At 38.3% G+C, this 22339-nt stretch overlaps 1 protein-coding gene across 2 annotated transcripts in view; it reads left to right on the top strand.

Moving 5' to 3' along the window:
* The window catches only part of LOC101740303 (protein madd-4), a 411429-nt gene extending 400601 nt beyond the window's left edge, over window positions 1-10828 (top strand). For both annotated transcript variants that reach the window (XM_021352889.2, XM_062676723.1), the window contains exons 26-31: window positions 95-345; window positions 1059-1170; window positions 1553-1709; window positions 3085-3230; window positions 3886-4075; window positions 5404-10828. In XM_021352889.2, the coding sequence (XP_021208564.1) occupies window positions 95-345; window positions 1059-1170; window positions 1553-1709; window positions 3085-3230; window positions 3886-4075; window positions 5404-5510 (963 nt within the window). In that variant the 3' untranslated portion in view covers window positions 5511-10828. The remainder of the gene's footprint in view (window positions 1-94; window positions 346-1058; window positions 1171-1552; window positions 1710-3084; window positions 3231-3885; window positions 4076-5403) is intronic.
* Window positions 10829-22339: the final 11511 nt, after the last annotated feature.

Consider the following 22339-nt stretch of genomic DNA (forward strand, 5'->3'; position numbering starts at 1 on the left):
AACGTATGGATAATTAAGTTTAGAGAATTCGCTCCGGTTTCGGATATCATATTGTATGATTTTTTTCGAGAACATCTATAATTGATATTTGCAGATGTTTTGGAATTTTCAGACCGTAGGCAACTCGCGAGGGCAACGGACCGTCGATCCGATACTGATGTACCAGAACTACGGTTCGCAAACGAATCGAATTTTAAATTACGAGGACAAACAGATCGTATTCCCCGAAGATGACGATTCTGATATCATAATCGTGAACGAAGATTACGCTAAGCAGACGTATAAAGAAAACGATTTGAATTTAAAAGAAAATCTTCTTGAAGTTGAACCTACTACTGAAACGAGGTAACAATAGAAACAATCCTTGTAAGAAGTTTTTTGTCGATTGCTTACATAAATGAACACATCCAGCTGATGTAAGCAAATATAGTTACGGGATGCCTTGGACATCTGAAAGTAAATCCCACAGGGCTTAATACTACTTCTTCTTTGTCTCCGCCTTATCCCACGAGGTGGGGTCGGCACAGCTAATTTTTCTATTCCATTCTCCTCTATCAGCCGTCATCTCAACACTCACTCCTCTCTGTCTCATATCGTCATTCACACGCTCCATCCATGTCTTCGTCGGTCGACCTCTTCCCCCTCTGCCTTGCACTACCATTTCCATATATGTCCTAGTCACATGAATCTCCTTTCAATGCATGACATGTCCATACCACGCTCTTCCGTCTCTTTCACCAATCGTTCTTTAATATATCAATCACTATGTGTATTGTGGGCTCACGCCAATTGAATCATGTCTGTCAAAAAATTTGCAAAATTTTGCGTATCGTGTTAACGCTTACATTTAAAATCAAGCTCACACCACAATGGTGGCGTGCTGCCGTAATCAAACACCAGATGGACTATGTATTCTGATCTCTATGAACAATAACTTCTAGTAGTAACAATCATTTAATTAAGCTGAAGTAACTGTCGTTTGAATTATTGCTATTAAATATTGCTATTGCTATTGTTGCTATTAAATATTTTGAATACTTATCAATATTCTTTGACAGAATTACCACAGCTTCGGACATAATGGAATACGCTTGGAAGACAACGGACTGGTCTCCTTGCAATGCTGTATGTGGGCAAATCGGTCACCAAGTTAGAGGAGCCATGTGCCAGGTATCAAAATATTAATATCTCGGGTTAATATGGTGGTATTAACCCAAGATTTTGATGATTTCATAATATGTCTAGGGATAATAGGTTATTTAGCTTAAGCGACATTTATCTATGTAATTAAAGGTCCGCTTTATTAAAATTTGGTGTTAGTATCAACAGTACGGTGATAGTTGAACTTCAATTAAGCTTACCGCATTCAAATAGCTGAAGATGTTTTTTGTTATGCAATTTTTTCCAAACTTTAAACCTTCCATGGCTCTGTCTGCAAAATTGCAAAAATGTCCTTTAACCCAAATAGGCTTTCACTCGTCGCTATTATTTCAAATATTAGCTTAATTAGCTCCCAAATCTACCAATTTCACCCTTCCATTCCACCTAACAGCATAAAACAGTGAATCAAACGACAACGGTCGAAACAGAAGAATGCCTATCCAGAGGTTTGATCCCTCCGAAGGTGGTGCTCGAGTGTGGCGGAGACAATTGTGCCAATTGGAAAACTTCGCGGTGGTCATCACGTAGATGCCTCAGGAGTGGAACTGGTAATCATTGAGTAACTTTTATGTATTTTATTTTATTTCATGTATTTTTCCCCCCCGGGATGAAAAGTTCGCTTTTAGTCCCTGGCACGCGGGACAAAAGTACCCGATTCTCTCCCGGTGAAACTGCAAATATGCGCATACGCGTACCTTTCTTTATTTCCCGGTAACCTAAAAACTGCATGTTTATATCTTTATGTTAATGGAAGCTTGATCAAGAATTGGTTTTTTTTTTTCGTAACATACAATTATAATAAAAAATGGATTCAAATAACTCGAGTGATAGTGATTTAGACGGAGAAGATATTATAAAAAAATTAGAACTAGAAGGAATTACTAATAAACTACATACTTCCAGCAAAATCCAGACAATTGTACGAGAAGCGATACAGTCAATTCAAAAATACTGCTAAATCTATCTTTAATAAATGCTAATATTTGTGCCAGTTATAGTCTAATAATTATTTCCCTTTTTTTTATTGTTTAGATGGGTGGACGAGCTCACAGCCCACCTGGTGTTAAGTGGTTACTGGAGCCCATAGCCATCTACAAAGTAAATGCGTCACCCACCTTGAAATATAAGTTCTGAGGTCTTAGTATAGTTACAACGGCTGCCCCACCCTTCAAACCGAAACGCATTACTGCTTCACGGCAGAAATAGGCAGGGCGGTGGTACCTAGCCGCGCGGACTCACAAGAGTCCTATCACCAATAATTACGCAAATTATAATTTTGCGGGTTTCACTTTTATTACACGATGTTATTCCTTCACCGTGGAAGTCAATCGTGAACATTTTTTGAGTACGTATTTCATAAGAAAAATTGGTACCCGCCTGCGGGATTCGAACACCGGTGCATCACTTCAACACGAATGCACCGAACGTCTTATCGTTTAGGCCACGACGACTTTTTCCCTTCCCCTTCTTTGTATAAAAGAGTACATATTATAAGAACTTTTCATCCCGGTTGAAAAGAAATTGTATAAGCACCTAGGCAGAAAAGTAGGACATCCCCACCCGCGATTGTCACCCTCGCCCTCGATGCGTAATAGACTATTATGTATTATTTTATGTATTTAAGTATCTATTTTCTTTAATAATGTGTTGTTAATAGTACAAAGCCACATACCTGCTGTATCTTTATCTGTCCAGAATTTCGGGTAATCAAAAGTTTATCTGGAAGAGATCGCTTTTAGCGATAAGACCGCCTATTGTACAAACGTATCTGGTTGTTGACTGTTTTCTGATGTTAATTGTGTTTTGGTGTGCAATAAAGTATGTTCTCTCTTCTCTCTCTCTTTATCTCTCTCTAACTTCTGTGACTTGCTGAAAAGCCTTGATAAGCCCAAAACCCGTTTATATTAGAGTACAATGTTTTAGCTATAATTCGGCGTCGAGTTGATTGCACTGCTGACAATGGAAGCGTCTTGCCGCAATCCTCATGTGACTTCACAACGAAACCCGAGAAGATTAGAAAGGACGGAAAGCCATGCACGGCGACTTGGGACGTGGGTCCTTGGACTAAGGTACAAATCATTTCTTCATTTAAAGGTAGGTAGGTAGGTACCACCACCCCGCCTATATCTGCCGTGAAGCAGTAATGCGTTTCGGTTTGAAGGGTGGGGCAGCCGTTGTAACTATACTTGAGACCATAGAATTTAATTTGAAGTCGTCGTGGCCTAACGGATAAGACGTCCGATGTATTCGTGTTGAGCGACGCACCGGTGTTAGAATCTCAGGCGGGTACCAATTTTTCTAATGAAATACGTACTCAACAAATGTTTACGATTGATTTCCACGGTGAAGGAATAACATCGTGTAATAATAATGAAACCTGCAAAATTATAATTTGCGTAATTACTGGTGGTAGGACCTCTTGTGAGTCCGCGCGGATGGGTACCACCACCCTGCCTATTTCTGTCGTGAAGCAGTAATGCGTTTCGGTTTGAAGAGTGGGGCAGCCGTTGTAATTATACTTGAGACCTGAGAACCTATATCTCAAGGTGGGTGGCGCATTTGCGTTGTAGATGTCTATGGGCTTCGGTAACCACTTAACACCAGGTGGGCTGTGAGATCGTCCTTCGATCGCAACCTTCTGATAACACAGGGAATCCTAAACTGGGGCCTTTATTATTATTTCATTTGTCAAAGAAAACTACTTTATTACGTCTGCTGTCACAGTGTAAGGGTGAATGCGGTAGTCGTGGCAGACAACACCGCACCCTGCGCTGTGTGTGGCGTACGGGGGGCGGGATGGGCGCGCGGGGGGCACCAGGAGATAGAGGGGCGCGGGGCGCTGGCGTCGCTTGCCGTGACCTACGCCGACCGGCAGTGTTGAGAGACTGTCCTCTACAGCACTGTGTAAGCAATGGTCAGTTTCGAATTTTGAATATAAATCTACTCACCAAGTGTGTACTTATTTTCTTCTCCAAAGGAAAATTATGTCCACCAATTTTAGTGATTTTACTAAAATATCTTCAGTCTACTTAAAGGTAAGCGGAATTTAGTGTTAGTAAATATGTGAAGTCTGTATATAGTTAATAGACTTTTAAAATGAGAACGAAAATAAATCGTTTGGTTAACAAAATATTCGTTTGAATTATTCTTAAGAATTCAGTGATTCTCAAACTTTCATTCCAATACACTTTGAACGATTTAAAAAAATTTATTTTTATTTTTTATTGCTTAGATGGATGGACGAGCTCACAGCCCACCTGGTGTTAAGTGGTTACTGGAGCCCATAGACATCTACAACGTAAATGCGCCACCCACCTCGAGATATAAGTTCTAAGGTCTCAGTATAGTTACAACGGCTACCCCACCCTTCGAAACGAAACGCATTACTGCTTCACGGCGGAAATAGGCGGAGTGGTGGTACCTACCCGTGCGGACTCACAAGAGGTCCTACCACCAGTGAAACGGCAAATTAACGGCACTCAAAGAAAAAGATATACCTAAGAGCTGTTAATGTAAAACCTTATAATACACTACTTAAAATAGAATATTTAGAATTTGAATTGTAAAATTTGGCAACACACTTCAGAAATTTGACGAAACACAAAATTGCCGCATCAAAAGTTTTCCTAATCACTAAACTCTAAATAAAAGTGACGCGAACATGCGCGTGCACTCATTGTCCGACCTGTGTGCTTAGTGCGAGTTTTTTAACGTTCTCGATAGCGTAAAAGTTAGCTCATATTTGGATGGAAAGGAATCGTTTGCGTACGTTCACCGCTAGGGGCGCTGTTCTAACTGCATACAAAATCGGCTTAACTTTTACGCTATCGAGAACGTTAAGAAACTCGCACTAAGCACAATGAACGATAAAACAGCTTACACGATAAAATTTAAACTTCAACCTCATATCTCAAGGAGGTGACTAACATTCACGTCGTAAACTCATCTGTTTAAATAAAACAATATTCCAGTTTATACCAAAAATGCAGACCGACTTTGAACTTCACATTTCACTTTGAATCCATCTAGGTAGCTGCCGTAGTGGGTCGTGTTTCCGATCCGACGGTAGATTCTGCGAAGCACGCCTCTTTCCAGGGTTCGTGTTAGCAACATCGCCAGGCTTGAGGCCCGTGAGCTCACCTACTAGTTAAGGTTACGCTGATAAGGTCTCTCGAGACCATCAGATTAGGATTAAAAAAAAATTGATTTGATAATGACTTAATTTATAATCTCGACCACTAGATGGCGTGTGCAGGGACACGTCGCGATTCTGCGAGAACGTCAGGGCAATGAACATGTGCGCCTTGAAGAGATATAAGGAGCAATGCTGCAAGACTTGTTCCGACTGAATCCTTCCCCGACGGTTCCGTGAATTAAAAAAAAAATAGTGACATTAGAAGTGACGTTTGTGTAACGAATGAAAATGGCGGTAGTTTTATTTAGTTGGTTAATTTTTGATTGGTGATGTTTTGTGGCATTTTGAAAAGCAATGGAGAGATTTTGCAGTAAATAATCGAAACAGTTTGGCGGTCTCGTTGTAATTAATTTAGTATTTTTCGTGTGCCATATCGCGCCGCAAAGCATTGCAATTTAGATCTGATTTTTTTGTTTTTGTGATAAATGCGTCGTAATTTTTTCTGGGATTTTTAATAATCATATTGATTATTTTTATTTGTTTTGGTAGTCGCAATTATTTAATTATTATTAAATAAATTTTATATATAACTGAATATTAATATGATAAAAGCTAACCAGTTAAATCGGCGTAAACACGTGCGACCTCTTCAGAAGTCGAGGTTCAAATGTCCGATTTTCATTCCAATCCTACTAATGTTGCATAGCGGTAACCTACCGACCCTAATGATAGCACCTAATAATTTTGTAAGTAAATAATACATTTTTCTTACCATCAAACTAATAGGAAAATGATAAGGTTAAGTAAATCTATCACTACTGATGCGTTCAAATAAAATGCACAAATAATTAACATCGCGTTAGTGAACTCGATCTTTTTACATGATTTATTACATGACTCAAAAATTTGCGTTTACGAACCGTATGACGCCTGAGCTAGAGAAAAAAATAAAGTCCAAATTCTGAAAAAAAAATCAGTAAAACTGACATTACAAATGGACGAAAAGAAAAGCGCTAAGAGAAAATTTGATAAGGGTTCCTTTGAAAAGGTTGATAGCGCTTCAAGATTATTTTCCCTTTTTTTATATAAATGAACAAGGGTAGACACGAGATCTAATAGTTAATAAAGCATTTCTTTTTAATTCATCAGATTTCATTCGCTTGAACACAGAACATGTTTGATAAGAAAGAAAATTTAAGTCATTTGTCATTTAAGTCGTAACTTCAAGTTGAATCGCGTTTGCTTATTAACAGCTTACTAGCAACTTATGGACAGTATTAATGATACCAGCGTGGGCTATTAAAAATCGATCGACATTGCATAGTCCTAGTAGGATTTAAACACTTTTGTTTCAATCCCGGTCCTACTTTTAATTAAATACTTTTGAACGCATCAAACTACACTAAAGTATAATGTTTAAATTAAAAAAAAAAATAGGAAAATTTTGTTCTTATTTAAATTAAGCACAATTGTTTATAGTCTCTAGTCGTAAATTGCACTGATCGAGGACTATAATGGTTATTGCAACGTGTAATTGAATTAAAATTACACAATACATTGCCAAACGAACGGTTCTAACAATTATAATAGATATTTCAATATTCGAATTGTGAAATTTTATAAAAGTCATCAAACAATAACAAAACAATTTCAGTAATTCCGCATTAACAGTGAATTGAAGTAGGTAATTCAAGATTTTAGCTACTTTAAAAAATAGTTTTATCTATTGTTGACAGAGTATAATGAAAACCAAGCCAGATAATTACTACAAAAACTATCAGTTATAATGTAGATGTTTTTTTCTTTGAAAACTCCGAGTCCTCGAAATGATTACATATAGAAATAAATTTTGTACTATTATATAGTATTTGAAATAAATGTAAATAAATATATTTATATTAATAAAACTTTGGCACTGTGCTACGCTTAGCTCATTATATTAAAATAAATGTAATGCACAAAGACATTGAAATCAGAGCCAAAATACACAGCAAAAACTACATAATGTTACTCTAGACAAATCAACTAACGATTGGAGTGCCAATGGGCGTTTATTACGTAACAGTAGTATTTATAATTAGGAAGGAAGGATTACTGGTCCTTACAGTTTCACCAGGACAGGTGGGATTTGCTAACAGCTGCCCGAGCGCCCCGGAGAAGACCTAACAACTCAAGAGCAACTGCTTCGCGAATCAATCTATAATAACATATATATGCACTGATAGTGAATCCGAAGGAATCAAAATAAGCAACTCACAATAATTGTTTTAACACCTCTTAATAGATATCCGACTGTTAGTATTTCGTGCGAAAGGGACAACGCTCTACAAAGCCGAAATTAGCCGAACGTCTCTTTCTAGAGGTCGATTTGCATTATTTCTTGCATTGTTCACTGCACTGCACTCTATAAGCATCCAGTGAGACAACAGACAACCTACTTCTCTACACCAAAAACATTGTGTATATCCGTGTATTTAGCTCTGATTTCTTTAATAATAAAAATATTGTATAGAAATTAAAAAAATATATATATTATGGTAGTTGAAATTGCCAAAAGCGTTAGTCGTGTACAAAGACACTGTCAATTTTTTTTTCTGTTCAGTTTTAATCACGACTGTTAAACATAGTTTATAGTATATGTATATTTGGAATGTAATTAGATATAAAAATATATTATAATTGAAATATAGGATAATTCCTGAGAGCAATACGATTCGCTTAATTTGTAAATACAATGATGCATATAAATACATACATATAATTGTTATTATTATAATTGAATCATGTAAATCACAGTATATAATATTATATACTATTTTAATTATAATCTAGAGCAATAAAACATTGCAGTATTATAATTAGACAAAAATGTTTAAAGAAGCAGTTTTTTTTTTACTTCTAAAAATTTTTCCCTTTGGTTTAAAAACACTTTTACGACTACATCACAGTTTTCAAAACTTCTCGTCTTAAAATCGTAAAAATGCTTTTAATCGTCACACGTAACTGATTTAAATTGTCTAAAATAAAAGCGTATGTTTCTAGAATCAATTGAGGCTGTCAGTGCAAAAGTGGCCCCTAATCTTGTCATAGTATGGAGATAATGAAGTTCGAATTTACTTTTACGTAGGCAAAAAAACAATACGCGCAAAATAATAATCCCAATGCCATCTGTTATCTAGGGGTCAAAATATGGATAGGTTTTATTTTAAAAATTTATAAGGATTTAAATAAATTACAATATATATAAGCACGAATATGAAAAATTGTGGGTTAGGTCACTTTTGCACAGACCGCCACAATTATTAGATGATATTGTCAATTATTGCCCGCTATCGCTAAAGTAATGCGACCGATACAGTTTTTAATATAGCAAAAAATCATTAACAAAACACATTAATATATTTCTTGTTGTTTTTCGCGAAGCCGCATTGTAACACAAAGACTGTTAATGGACGTTGACCCCGCGTCTCAGCTTATTCTAATAGCATTGTATTACATTGCTGCTTACTGCGAAACCTCATCTATCTCTATCTATCTAACGCGTTAGACAGGATCAGCGCTATCATAGGTATATTCATATTCGGAAAGATTACACTAACACGACACGAAGTTATAATTCGAACGAACATTTTTAAAAATGATGATGATTTCTACAAATACCCTCACGATATAAATCTCTGAATGTCTCTTGGAAATCATTGTGAATCAGACCTACTGGCTTGACGATAAAACAAGCCCTATGTTAAGTTCATAATTGACTTAGTAAATGAAATTTTAGTATTACGTGTTAATTAACTGTCAATTGTTGTTACTGTTACAAAAATAATATCCAAAGTAAGCGGCATTACTATGATTTACGTTGTTTTAGTTAAGGGGAACCGCAACTGCGGTGTAATATACATTTTAAACGATTTTTAACTTTATTCCGAAAGGGCATCACGGTAAAATTTTGCTTTTATTTTATTTTGTACAGTTGAGTAATTGAAGACACGAAATCCTTAGTATCAACGTTGCTAAAGCTACCCATGAAATACGACATCAAAATCTTTATACCTAGTATACCAGTAGTTCAATCCTTAAAACAGCTCAATCTTACAATTGAATCTGGAATTAACTAAACGCATTGAAATTGCTAAGAGCTGTTATTCTTGTCTCTTTCTAATGGTCGTGTTAGAGACAGACAAAAGAGCTTTTCGGACGGTTACTCATCTAATGCAAGCCAAATACCCATACATCTAATGCTTTTGACTGAGATGTAGATAGCACCTAATCAGCAGTCATATTTACCAGTTCCGCTCTGTGCTATTGCCTCTGCGTATCCCAATAAAAAAAATTTTTTCCTACCTAACCGTTGCCTAAGGCCTCATTCGCACGGGAGTTTTTTTAACGCGCGTTAAAAAAGCGTTCAAATAGAACAGATGCATTTCCTATATATTATATTATGTTCATACGTCAGCGCTTTTAAAACGCGACGCTTTTTATTGCGCAGTGTTGCATATTGAACGCTAAGCGTTGGGCGTTACCGATTACGTCACACCGAGAACGTTATAAAAACGCCAACGCCAGTTTTAACGCAACGTTTTTAGAACGCTCGTGCGAATGAGGGCTAAGAGGCTATTTCATCTTCGCGCGGACCGGTAGGTGAACTCACTTGCTCGACTTAAGGCTTCGTCAAACAGAACGCGTACTTCGCGCGCGTCAGAGCTAAACTAACGCCGCGCTATGACGCTGAGATGTGTTGTACTACTACGGTATCATACCGTCAAACAGAGCGCCAGCGCTATGAGTGCTATGAGCGCTGACGCTCTGTTTGACGGTATGTTACCGGACGAAGGCTTAAGAGAGTTTCTGACACTCGCCCTAGCAAGAGCAGTGCTTCGCTGAATCTACCACCGGATCGACATCGCGACCCACCGAGAAGATCCTACGAGAAACTCGGTGGGCTGTCTCTATCTACTAGGTCCCAAGTCGAACTAATAGTTCTAAGAAAACGGTGACCGGTGCTTGAAGACCCTAAACGCACCGTAAGCGGATCTGAAGGATCCGACAAGACTATTTTTGGGCAACGGTGGTTTTATTGTGTAATTAGCGGTGGCCACGATCATAGGGTGGAACTAAATAATGCCTTAAAAGTCTAGCGCAATTTTAAATTATATTTACATCTTGTATCATATGGAGCTCTGAGTAGTTGAAGAAAGCACTGAAGTACAGCCCTATTTGTTGTCGCCAATCTTCTCCAATCTTAGCCTTGGTAATAACTCGTGTTCTAAATGTCCCACCCAAAGATGTTACCGTCAAAATACTTTAAAAACAGATGTAATAATACTATGATACTTCGCAGATTACGTGACTTTCTTTTGTTGACACTAAAGTACAAAAACAAAATCCTGTATTTTTTTTTTAAATAAAACATTTAGTTTTAATTAGGAGCTGTTGTATCTTGATTGTTATCGCCGGTGTCCGTGTATATTTTTAATGAATTAATGTTTCTGGAAAATATGAAAATACAATTATATCGATAAGTTACAGAAATATTCGTGTTTCATTTATCAATAACCTAATTAGATAGTAGGTATATCCTTAGCGAGCTAATTTACGGGCGTGGTTGGATATTTCACAGCCCCCTCGACGTTCATGACCCGGAAACCCACTGACACATGAGGTTAAAGTCTCAAGTAATCATCATCATTATCCTGCCCTTCTCCCAGTCACCTGGGGTCGTCGCAACATGATTTCTCCTCCCATACTCTATCATATACCATTTCTTCGCTCACTCCCTTCTTACACATATCGTCTTTCACGCAATCCATCCGTTTTTTCTTAGGTCTACCTCTTCCTCTAAAGCCTTCCGGATTCATAGTTAAAACTCTCTTAATAACCTCGAAGTCTCGCTAATTTAAATATTGATTTGCGGAAACCGCTCAGTGGATCTGACTGATGTGCCCTCAAAATGCCAATTGCCACCAGTAATTAAATACTAGGAGGTAGATTAAATACACCTCCTGTGAGTCCGCAAGGGTAGGTACCACCACCTCGCCTATTTCTGCCGTGAAGCAGTAAGGCGTTTCGGTTTGAAGGGTGGGGCAGCCGTTGTAACTATACGTGCGACCTTAGAACTTATATCTCAGGGTGGCGCATTTATGTCGTAGATGTCTATGGGCTCCAGTAAAGACTTAACACCAGGTGGGCTCTGAGATCGTCCGCCCACCTAAGCTATAAAAAAAAACATTCGTTTCCTAATTGTATGGATTGCAAAATGTAAAATAAAATAAACACTTAATGCCGAGAATGCAGTGAGCTCATCTGGGTACTTACAACAATAAAACTGAAGTTAAAATCGCACGAGAACTCTTATTTTCTTCTCACAGTTTTGTGTCAAAAACAATCGAAAGCGGAAATGAACTAGATTTGAAACGTCTCTAACATTTTTGACATCAACTAATTGTATTTTCTGTTCGAATCGTGGTTACAATAAGCTCCTCTGATTGGCGAACGTTGTGCTGCGCTTCCCCTGATTGGATTAGCAAACAATTGGCCTGATTGCGTCACAGATTGTATTAGTACGGAAATTCAAATGTATTTAATAGTGAAACGACAAACTTGGCAATAAAATATCACTGTATCCTTAATATGTTTTATATCAATTATTTTATACCATAAAGTTTTATTATTAGAGCACCAAAATCGGTACTATTAAGTTTAAGTATGAGATCGTTTTTAGGTAAAACCCATAATAATATATACTGTTACGCGCTGGGGTTCGGGATAAACTAGTGAAAATTCGTTACTGGTAGGACCTCTTGTGAGTCCACATGGGTAGGTACACAACCCCCTCTGCCGTGAAGCAGTAATGCGTTTCGGTTTGAAGGGTGGGGCAGCCGTTGTAACTATACTGAGACCTTAGAACTTATGTTTCAAGATGGGTGGCGCATATTCGCTGTAGATGTCTATGGGCTCCAGTAACCACTTAACACCAGGTGGGCTGTGAGCTCTTCCACCCATCTAAGCTATAAAAAAATAAAAAAAAATCGTCCGAAGTGCAATTTAAAAGTTTGCTTAACTTAAAACACTTAACGAGCACTAAAATTCTCAATTCACTTCTTCCACTTCGCTTCAGGTGATCCGTTCACTGTTTCGCTTCGAGTAGATCCGATTACTAACTGGCTTCGTGACATCCCTGCAACGCTTTTATAGTCGATACGACATTCCTAGAATTATCGAGAACATTCCTCACAAGTCGAGTAGGTATCTTCGATATGGGTTTCCGCCATTTGACAATAGATGGCGTTGTACTTCTCGAGCATTCTCAACTTTACTGGTTCTTTTGATATTCGTTTCGTCGGCCAATGAAACGACTCGCCTTTGCTGCATAACAACGTAGCTACCTAAAACTTTTTAGTTCATCATCTAACTCTTTATTTTTTTAATAAGGTATGAAGGAGGGTAATGAGGGTGTTGGTGTTTCGTTTTCGTAATTATATTTTTGGATATTCAGATCAGAAGTACGCTGACAAATTTGACGTCTCTTTACAATAATCTTCTTCTTTGTTTCCACCTTATTCCACTAGGTGGGATCGGCACAGCTATTTTTTCTCTTCATTCACTTCTATCAGCCGTCATCTCAACACTCACTCCTCTCTCTCTCATATCGTCATTCGCACACTCCGTCCATGTCTTCTTCGGTCGACCTCTTCCCACTCTACCTTGCACTACCATTTCCATACATCTCCTAGTCACATGCATCTTCTCTCTACGCATAACATGTCTCTTTACAATAATTAGAATAATAGTTAGAAACAAATCATTCACGGTCACCCGGCCCCAATTTAGAATTCTCTATGTTATGTATATACATTTAAATCATTATCACGCAATGTTTGCCCGATGTTGGAATGAAACCCAAGCCCCTCAGCGCAACAGTCAGAAGAACTAACTATTGCACCACAGTCTATAAGTACATATGTACGCACTGTCGATATTTTGGGATATTTGGGTCAGAAATACTCAACGGATCTTAGGCACAATTAAAATTGTACCATGTATATGATCCTAGATGGTTCTAGAACATTTGTTAGGTGCTCAACCTTCGTGCTCTCGGTGGAATTGTTCACATCGCGTAATGTGCTTCCGACACACAATAGACGAGAGAATCTTTGCATTGAGAGGTTTAATTGAGAAGTTTGCGATAAGTCCTTCACTCGTTTCGAAAAAGCGGCACGACACAAGAACCTTCTCATCGTGGAAGCCGATAACTACATTCCCGATCCTGCGGACCGAATGGTAAACAGGTGACGTCACCCAAAACACGTCATTTCGGATCCTCCCGATCCACTAACGGTGCTTTTAGGTACCACATGCACTGGTCGTCGTTCTCGTCGAACCCGTCGCTTGCGACAAAGGGCTCCGCGAGTAAATTAACCCATAGATACAGCCCACTGAGTTTCTCGTCGGATCTACTCAGTGGGTCGGGTTTCCGATCCAGTGGTAGATTCTGCGAAGCACTGCTCTTGCTAGGGTTAGTGTTGGCAACGATGTCAGCTTTGAGCCCAGTAAGCTCACCTACTAATTCGGTGAATCTAATATATCCCCTCGAGGTTAATAGAATAGGTAAGAAAAAAAATAGAGTCGTTCCGAATAGAAAAGTAAAAGTGCCTTATATATACGTACTGGCTTGCTGTTAAGTCAATAAATTAGCTACTTGTTCGGTGAATCTAGAATAACTGTTGAGGTTACTAGAATAGCGAGGGAAAAAACAAAAAAAGTTGTACACTTCTGCTAACAACTAAACACTGGCTCTTATGCAAATGAAAATAAACTACAGAATAAAACCGAAACATATTATCGATAACGATAAATCAAAACATTAATCGAACGTTATATTACGTTCAATATAAATACGAAATAAAGCACTCGAGTATGAAACAAATATTGTAATACTCTTTGTATATAACGTTGTATGCGATTTTATCAACGAGATCAGCAAAAGATTGAAGGAAAATGCGATGCAGCTCGAAACAGCTGAATTTGTTCTGAAGAGATTTATGATAGAGATGGGACCGTGTGAATAAATTTATCGATGCACGGAAATAGTTCAGTACGTGATGCCGGATTCAAATCACTTGATTAATATCATTGACTATTTTTAAAGCAGATTTATATACAATTATTGTAGATCTTACCTGGTGGTAGGACCTCTTGTGGGTCCGCCCGGGTATGTCCCACCACTCTGCCTATTTCCGCCATGAAGCAGTAATGCGTTTTGGTTTGAAGGGTGGGACAGCCGTTGTAACTATACTGAGACCTTACAACTTATATCTCAAGGTGGGTGGCGCACTTACGTTGTAGATGTGTATGGGCTCTAGTAAATACTTAACAACCAGGTGGGCTGTGAGCTCGTTCAGCCATCTAAGCAATAAAAAATAAAAAACTTGGACTTTCTTATTTGATCTAAATGCATAGAGCGCAAACAAACAATGACAACCAACATTTAATCGGAAAATATTTATTAAACATCATAATGATAATGAGTAGTCTACATGTAGTAGATATGACGAATGTATCATCGGAACGGAGGAGACATTTGAATCATCTATGAACTCTGATCACATCATAATACCGGAGCCAAATTAACCTTGCTGTAGCAGAAATAGTCTAGCATGAATCATGAGATCAAATCTCTGATTTAGTTCATGATTCCATAATATCTAACGGGTACAACACTAAACAAATCTAAATGCACGAAGAAATACGTTTGCTGTCTCGATACGCGAACAGAAAGCTTGAATTTGTATTATATAATCAAATTTTATGTGTCTTTATATGGTGGGAGCTCGGTATTGCCACAAGCCTGTTCACTGTTTTACTGGTGGTAGGACCTCTTGTGAGTCCGTACGGGTATACTAACCCATACCCTGGGCCAGGAAGGTCAAGTACCTGTGCGTTACCCTGGATGCATCGATGACATTCCGCCCGCATATAAAATCAGTCCGTGACCGTGCCGCGTTTATTCTCGGTAGACTCTACCCCATGATCTGTAAGCGGAGTAAAATGTCCCTTCGGAACAAGGTGACACTTTACAAAACTTCCATAAGGCCCGTCATGACTTACGCAAGTGTGGTGTTCGCTCACGCGGCCCGCACACACATAGACACCCTCCAATCCCTACAATCCCGCTTTTGCAGGTTAGCCGTCGGAGCTCCGTGGTTCGTGAGAAACGTTGACCTACACGACGACCTGGGCCTCGAATCTATCCAGAAATACATGAAGTCAGCGTCGGAACGGTACTTCGATAAGGCTATGCGTCATGATAATCGCCTTATCGTTGCCGCCGCTGACTACTCCCCGAATCCTGATCACGCAGGAGCCAGTCACCGTCGACGCCCTAGACACGTCCTTACGGATCCATCAGATCCAATAACCTTTGCATTAGACGCCTTCAGCTCTAACACTAGGAGCAGGCTTAGGGGCCTCGGTAACCGTACTCGTCGAACTCGACAAAGAGTTCGCCGTGCAACCTAACCCATGAATCAGCTCGCTGAGTTTCTCGCCGGATCTTCTCAGCGGGTCGCGATTCCGATCGGGTAGTAGATTCATTCGCGACGCAATTGCTCTTGAGTTGTTAGGTCTCCTTCGGAGGCGCTCGGGTAGCTGTTTGCAAATCCCACCCCTCCTGGCTGAGCCTTTGCTCGCCCACCTGTCCTGGTGAAACTGGAAAGGCCTCCGGGCCACCAGTAATCCTTCAATCATTAAAAAAAAAAAACGTGTATACTACCGCACCATCGCCTATTTCTGCCGTGAAGCAGTAATGCGTTTCGGTTTGAAGGGTGGGGCAGCCGTCGTAACTGTACTTGAGACCTTAGAACCTATATCTCAATACTATTGCGACATCGACCTCAAGTCTCAAGACCAGTAACGTAAAGCTCGTTGTGATATTTATGACCTACGAAAACGAGGCATTTTCCACGACGCTTAGCATAAAGCGCCATAAATACTCCAAAAATCACTTAGGTCTTATGAAAACCTGTCCAATGAAGACACGTTTAATACGTCTAAAGCATTGTTAACGTAAGTATACAGGTATATTATGCTGTACCGTATATAGGTCGCCAAAGACAGAGACAGGAACTAATGGGGCGATGCACTGAGCACAATGAACTAACAGGATTTATATAGAGATGTCCCACAGGCACAGCCCACTGAGTTTCCCGGATATAGCAAAGGATAGATAAACGGGATATAGCAAAGGATATATACGTGCTCACGACTTAACCTTGTTTAATTGCTACTGAATACGTTCATTCACCATAAGACTTTTTACTGGTGGTAGGACCTCTTGTGAGTCCAGGCGGATGGGTACCACCACCCTGCCTATTTCTGCCGTGATGCAGTAATACGTTTCGGTTTGAAGGGTGGGGCAGCCGTTGTAATTATACTTGAGACCTTAGAACTTATATCTCTAGGTGGGTGGCGCATTTACGTTGTGGATGTCTATGGGCTCCAGTAACCACTTAACACCAGGTGGGCTGTGAGCTCGTCCACCCATCTAAGCAATAAAAAAAAGAGAATAAAGTCAATCAATGCACACCCGATCTTGTGGACCGAATGGTAAATAGTCGACGTCGCCCTAAACACGTCATTACGGATCCTCCCGATCCACTAATGGTGCTCTTAGGCACCTCAAGCACTGATCACTATCCTCGCCGAACCTGTCGCTCGACGAGTAATTTAACCCATAGACAAAGCGAACTGAGTTTCTCGCTGCATCTTCTCAGTGGGTAGCGTTTCCGATTCGGTGGTAGATTTTGCGAAGCACTGCTCTTGCTAGGGTTAGTGTTAGCAACGGCGTCAGCATTGAGCCCAGTAAGCTCACCTACTAATTCGGTGAATCTAATATATCCCCTCGAGGTTACTAGAATAGGTAAGAAAAAAAAAATAGATTCGTAGAAAAGTAAAAGTGCCTTATATATACGTACTGACTTGCTGTTAAGTCAATAAATGAACCCAAAAAACCATCAAAATTAGAAATTTGAGTTTGAATTCATTATTAAAGTTTTAAAGTTTTGTAGAAGCGTATTGTGAGACCACACTTGTAAGTTCCTCCACCCTGTCATGAAGTAATAATGCGTTTCAGTTTGAAAGGTGGGACAGCCATTGTACTGTAAAAAGTGAGACCTTAGAACTTATATCTCGAGGTAGATGGCGGCATTTACGTTGTAGATGTCTATGGGCTCCAGTAACCACCTAACATCATGTGGACTATGATCTCGTCCACCAATGTAAGCAATAAAATAAAAAAAATATACCTACATAAATACCATACGTATTTACAATGGTTTCATCATCTCTATATGAGATGTGCCAAAAATTCTATTTGGCTGCAGCGAAGAATATGTCTGCCGCTCCCGGCTCCTAGACTAGCGCATTATGTAAAATAGGTCAGGAGTCCCCGCAAATTGCATATTCATAAATTATGATCATGCCATAAAATTTCACTTAGCTCATATTGTTTCGATTGATAAACATTTATTGTCAAATTTGCCGGGGGAGCCTAAAGAATGCTATTAGGAGAATGTCCTGAAATAATGATTGACAAAAAGAAACAAAAATGCAGAACGAATTCACTAGAACATTCGCTAAATTAAGGCTACCCTTGCATTTGAAGCATTGTTACTGCTACACGCTGGGGTTCGGAATAAAAAAAAAATCTACCAAAGTACAACTAAAAAACTGTATTCAACACTTAGACCACTTAAAACACTTCACAAGGACTTTAAAATTCTCACTTCGCTTCTTCCGCTTCCGATTACTAGCTGACTGCGTGCCATCTCTGCACGCTTCTATATTCGATACCACATCCCTAGAATTATCGAGAGTATTCCACACATTTCTAGTATTGTGTTTCCGCTATCTGACAATAGATGGCGTTGTACTTCTCGAGCGTTCTAGGTGCTACTAGATCCGTTCGATATTCGTTCGGCTATTCGGCGACAGATCGCGTTACTCTTACCAGTGTAACATTAAATTAATCGAATGATATTTTTCAAAATTCCGTATCAAAAGGCCAGAAATAATCAACAGATCTTAAAGAAACTAAAACGCGAGCATCTTTGACTGAAATACAAGCGTCGAAATGACAATGAGGTTGTTAAGAGAATTTTAACTATGAATGTGAAAGGCTTTAAAGAAGTAGACAAAACAAAAAATGGATAGATTGCGTGAAAGACGATATGGGTAAAGAGGAGTGAGCGAAGAAATGGTATATGATAGAGGAGTATGGAAGGAGAAAACATATTGCGCCAACTCCAGGTGACTGGGAGAAGGGCAGAAGAATGATGACGATGACGAGCGGTCGAAAGGAGACTCAATGAAACAGATTTAATTATGGCAGAGAGACAAACAGAAAAAAAAAACATAACGACCAAATTGAGAACCTCCTTTTGTTGAAGTCATTGAAAAAGTGACGCCAATCAAACGATTCTGCTCTTCTTATCAAAATGTACTTTTTGCATTGCGACAAGTAAGCTGGTTTAGGTATCCAAGTACATACCCATAATTTTCAAAGCGAAAACCTAATTAGCTAATGTAACGTTCATCAGATATACCCAGCTTTTTAACACATATATAGAAGAGTCTCCGGCTAATGTTATGTGGTTACTGGATTCCCGAGACAATTTGAAACCTGAATTTTAAGTCTTAACTGTATTCTTATAAGGACTATTTCATCCTTCAAGTTTGAAGGCATGATTTCTTCGCACCAGAAATAGGTAAGGATTATTTTGAACTTTCTCGTCGATCTTTTTATACTTATGGGGATCTTAGCACAGAGGATTTTTACAATTAACGCGTTTCCCTTATTTCAGCGTTGTTGCAAGCTTAAAGTTTTTCATACCCGTCATCCACATTGACATATATGAATTGTGACGGTACCCGTATTGCATCAATACGTCCTATCACAAGTATTTACGGGATTATGTACGTTATGTTCATTATGTAAAGGTGGATTTTCTGCTCATCACTACATAGTATAAAACAAAGTCGCTTTCTCTGTCCATACATCGGCTTAAATCTTTAAAATTACGCAACGGATTTTAATGCGGTTTTTTTTAATCGATAGTGATTGAAGAGGAAGGTCTATATGTATAATAAAATCGATTAAATGGTGGAGAAATCAATAATAAATTGCAGTTTCCGAAGCGAAGCGAGGGCCGGTCGCTAGTCTTTAATATATACGGAATATCATCGGTCAGGCATGTCGATTAATGGTATAGTTATCCGCTAGGGCTTGTCTTCGCCAGCCCCATTGTCAGTTCGTCGGTGTTGCTAGGTTTTGAACAAAAAAAATCCTATCTCATTTATAAACTAAAAACAGTTTCGGAAATAAATCAGTTATTGTAAAATAATCACGACAATAATAAATGAACAGAAAAATTTCAAAGTTCAAATTTGAACTTATTCTTATTATTATAGTGTATTAAACACTGCCACGCCTGGGAAGACGGCAGGACACACTCCGGCGAGGTGGGCAACAATCGGCCGGAGCGTTAGGGACTATTGGGAGAGAAACCGGCGAACTATACGGGCATTGTCGAGCAAGACTGCTTTTTGCATTTGGGCCACCACCGACTTTTTATTGAGACCAAGCCTCTCGAGATGTTTTGAGAGGCTTTTAGGGACCAAACCATTCACCGACACAACTACCGGGATTATTTCTGTAGATACCACCCTCCACATGTCGGTCACCTCGTGCGCCAGGTCCAAATATTTGGTCTTTTTATCTGCCTCGGCCAGCACGAGGTTCTTATTATTATTATTATTATTAATTTTCCTAATTGCGTTATTGGCAATATCGGAAATCATAAAAGTATTTTAAATTATTTTACACATGAATACAGGCGAGAGTGCATTGTATTCAGAAACTTTCGTTTTTCTTCTGAAACCGACTTCTGTATATTTCTGAAGTCTGACAACCCCAAAACGTTACCAGACCAAGTTTAACCATTAATCACAGTATTGGACATTAGATTGAACCGACCGACCTGTGTTACCAACACATAACATGGACACAACCTCTACAACGCTACAAGTATTTGTGGCTAGATACATATATATCACTACCGTGTATTGGGTATGACAGTAATTACAATTTAAAATCTAATATATGACAAAGGAAAACCTTTTTTATGTAATTTTTATGAGTTTTTCATAAAAATTACATAAAAAAGGTTTTCCTTTGTCCTGAAATGAAAAACCTTTGAAATTGTTTAGCTTCAAAAAAAATGTATTTTCTTAAACAGATAGACTGAACTGTCTGTCATTGAGAAAAAAGAGGAGTTCAGTTTTACTTAATTCATTAATAAATAAATAAATAAGCCATTTATTTCTTGCTTTTACAAAGTTTTTGAAAAAGTAATAAATTTAAATGTATCTATTAATATTTAGGATGCAAAATAAAAAGTGTTTTTTATTGAATAAGTTGTTGTAAGATTCAGTTAGCAAGAACCTCGGATTGGGTAAAGGCCTCCTCCAAATAATTCAATAATACCTGTGTAAAATAATAATTAAAAAGGAAAATAAATGTTTTAAGTGTTGTTTTCTTAATATTGTACAGAAAACGCAATGAAGCCTTTTATTATTGTTCAACCATTTTAGAATATTCCATATCATTATATAACTATATATATTAAATATTTCTTATATAGCTGTGTAAATAGCCTAGTAGTAACTGTAAGTGGTCATCAAATTGTTAGTACGACACGATTGCTTGAGACACAGTCCACGGCTGAAATCCTAAACTGTATGAGATTAAGTTAGACTAATTAATGCAATTATTTCGTAGTACTGCTCACTTAGTACACGACCTTGCATGTATTTGATTGTTTGTTTGTCCGTATTTGGAAGAAGATTAAATAATCATCGCTCATAGATTTTTTAATAGCAGGGTCATTAGCCAAACCGGCGTCTACCGAAAATTATTCTTTGAACTTCAATCATTCTATATCTGGCAACATACGATCTTGACTACTACTCTTGACTCTACTCTTTTTTTTTGTTAAAGAGGTCCTAAATGCCATTTCATTAATATAAGTAGGTAACCTCTAGATGATTTACGACATACATCTTAAAAGAGATTATAATAAGTTATACAAGTGACATAAATTGTATTTTGAATATTGAAACATAAGAAGAAGAAACATTAGAAATATTAAAACATTTTTTTTAATATTGAAATTTAAGAAACATAAGAACTGGTGAAGCAATAGCTTTAAATGTTGTTTCTTTTTTTAGAGCAACTCAGTTTGTGCTATAGTTTTTTTAATGGGCCAAACTTTCTTTTATGGTGAATAAAATAATGTATATATGTATATAAAAATGAATTGCTGTTCGTTAGTCTCGCTAAAGCTCGAGAACGGCCGGACCGATTTGGCTAATCGTGGTTAGCTTTAAAAGGTAATAGATAAATATGAAAATGCTCCGAATCAAATAAAAATAACAATTTTGTTTTTCCTTTGACGTGTCCCCCGTTGGACGGATCTTTTGTTTGTTTTAAGTTTATTTTATACAAAAATTTCGGTCTTTTATTTATCTATTGAGGCACTACGAAGTCTGCCGGGTCAGCTAGTACATTATAAGTATTTAAACAGAATGCGGACGGTAAGCGATGGAGAGATATATTATTAAACCTTCAAACATTAAGAGTTCTCAACCAATTTGCGTAGGGTTTTTCCGTAAAGCGCCCGAGGCGTGAAGTCCTCTGTAAATCTTTGGTGTGAAAGCAAAATCTGATCTAAGGAAGCCGACGGTCGCTCAGACTGAAACTCGCATTAATTTGCACAGAGTAGAACGAAATAGATACATTTAAAAATCGTCTATGTATAAAATGAGCCGAGTCAACGGCGACAAATCTTTTTGGGTTATATGGACAGATTTCTGGTAGGCAGGACGCCTTTTAATACGCTTTTATTAGCTTCAGACGTATGTTAGTATGTAACGGAATCTTTGAATATGATTTTGACCCCCTTCGAAACGTCTGATTAACTCGAAATT

This window comes from Bombyx mori, chromosome 28, assembly GCF_030269925.1.
Source record: "Bombyx mori chromosome 28, ASM3026992v2".
Lineage (NCBI taxonomy): Eukaryota > Metazoa > Arthropoda > Insecta > Lepidoptera > Bombycidae > Bombyx > Bombyx mori.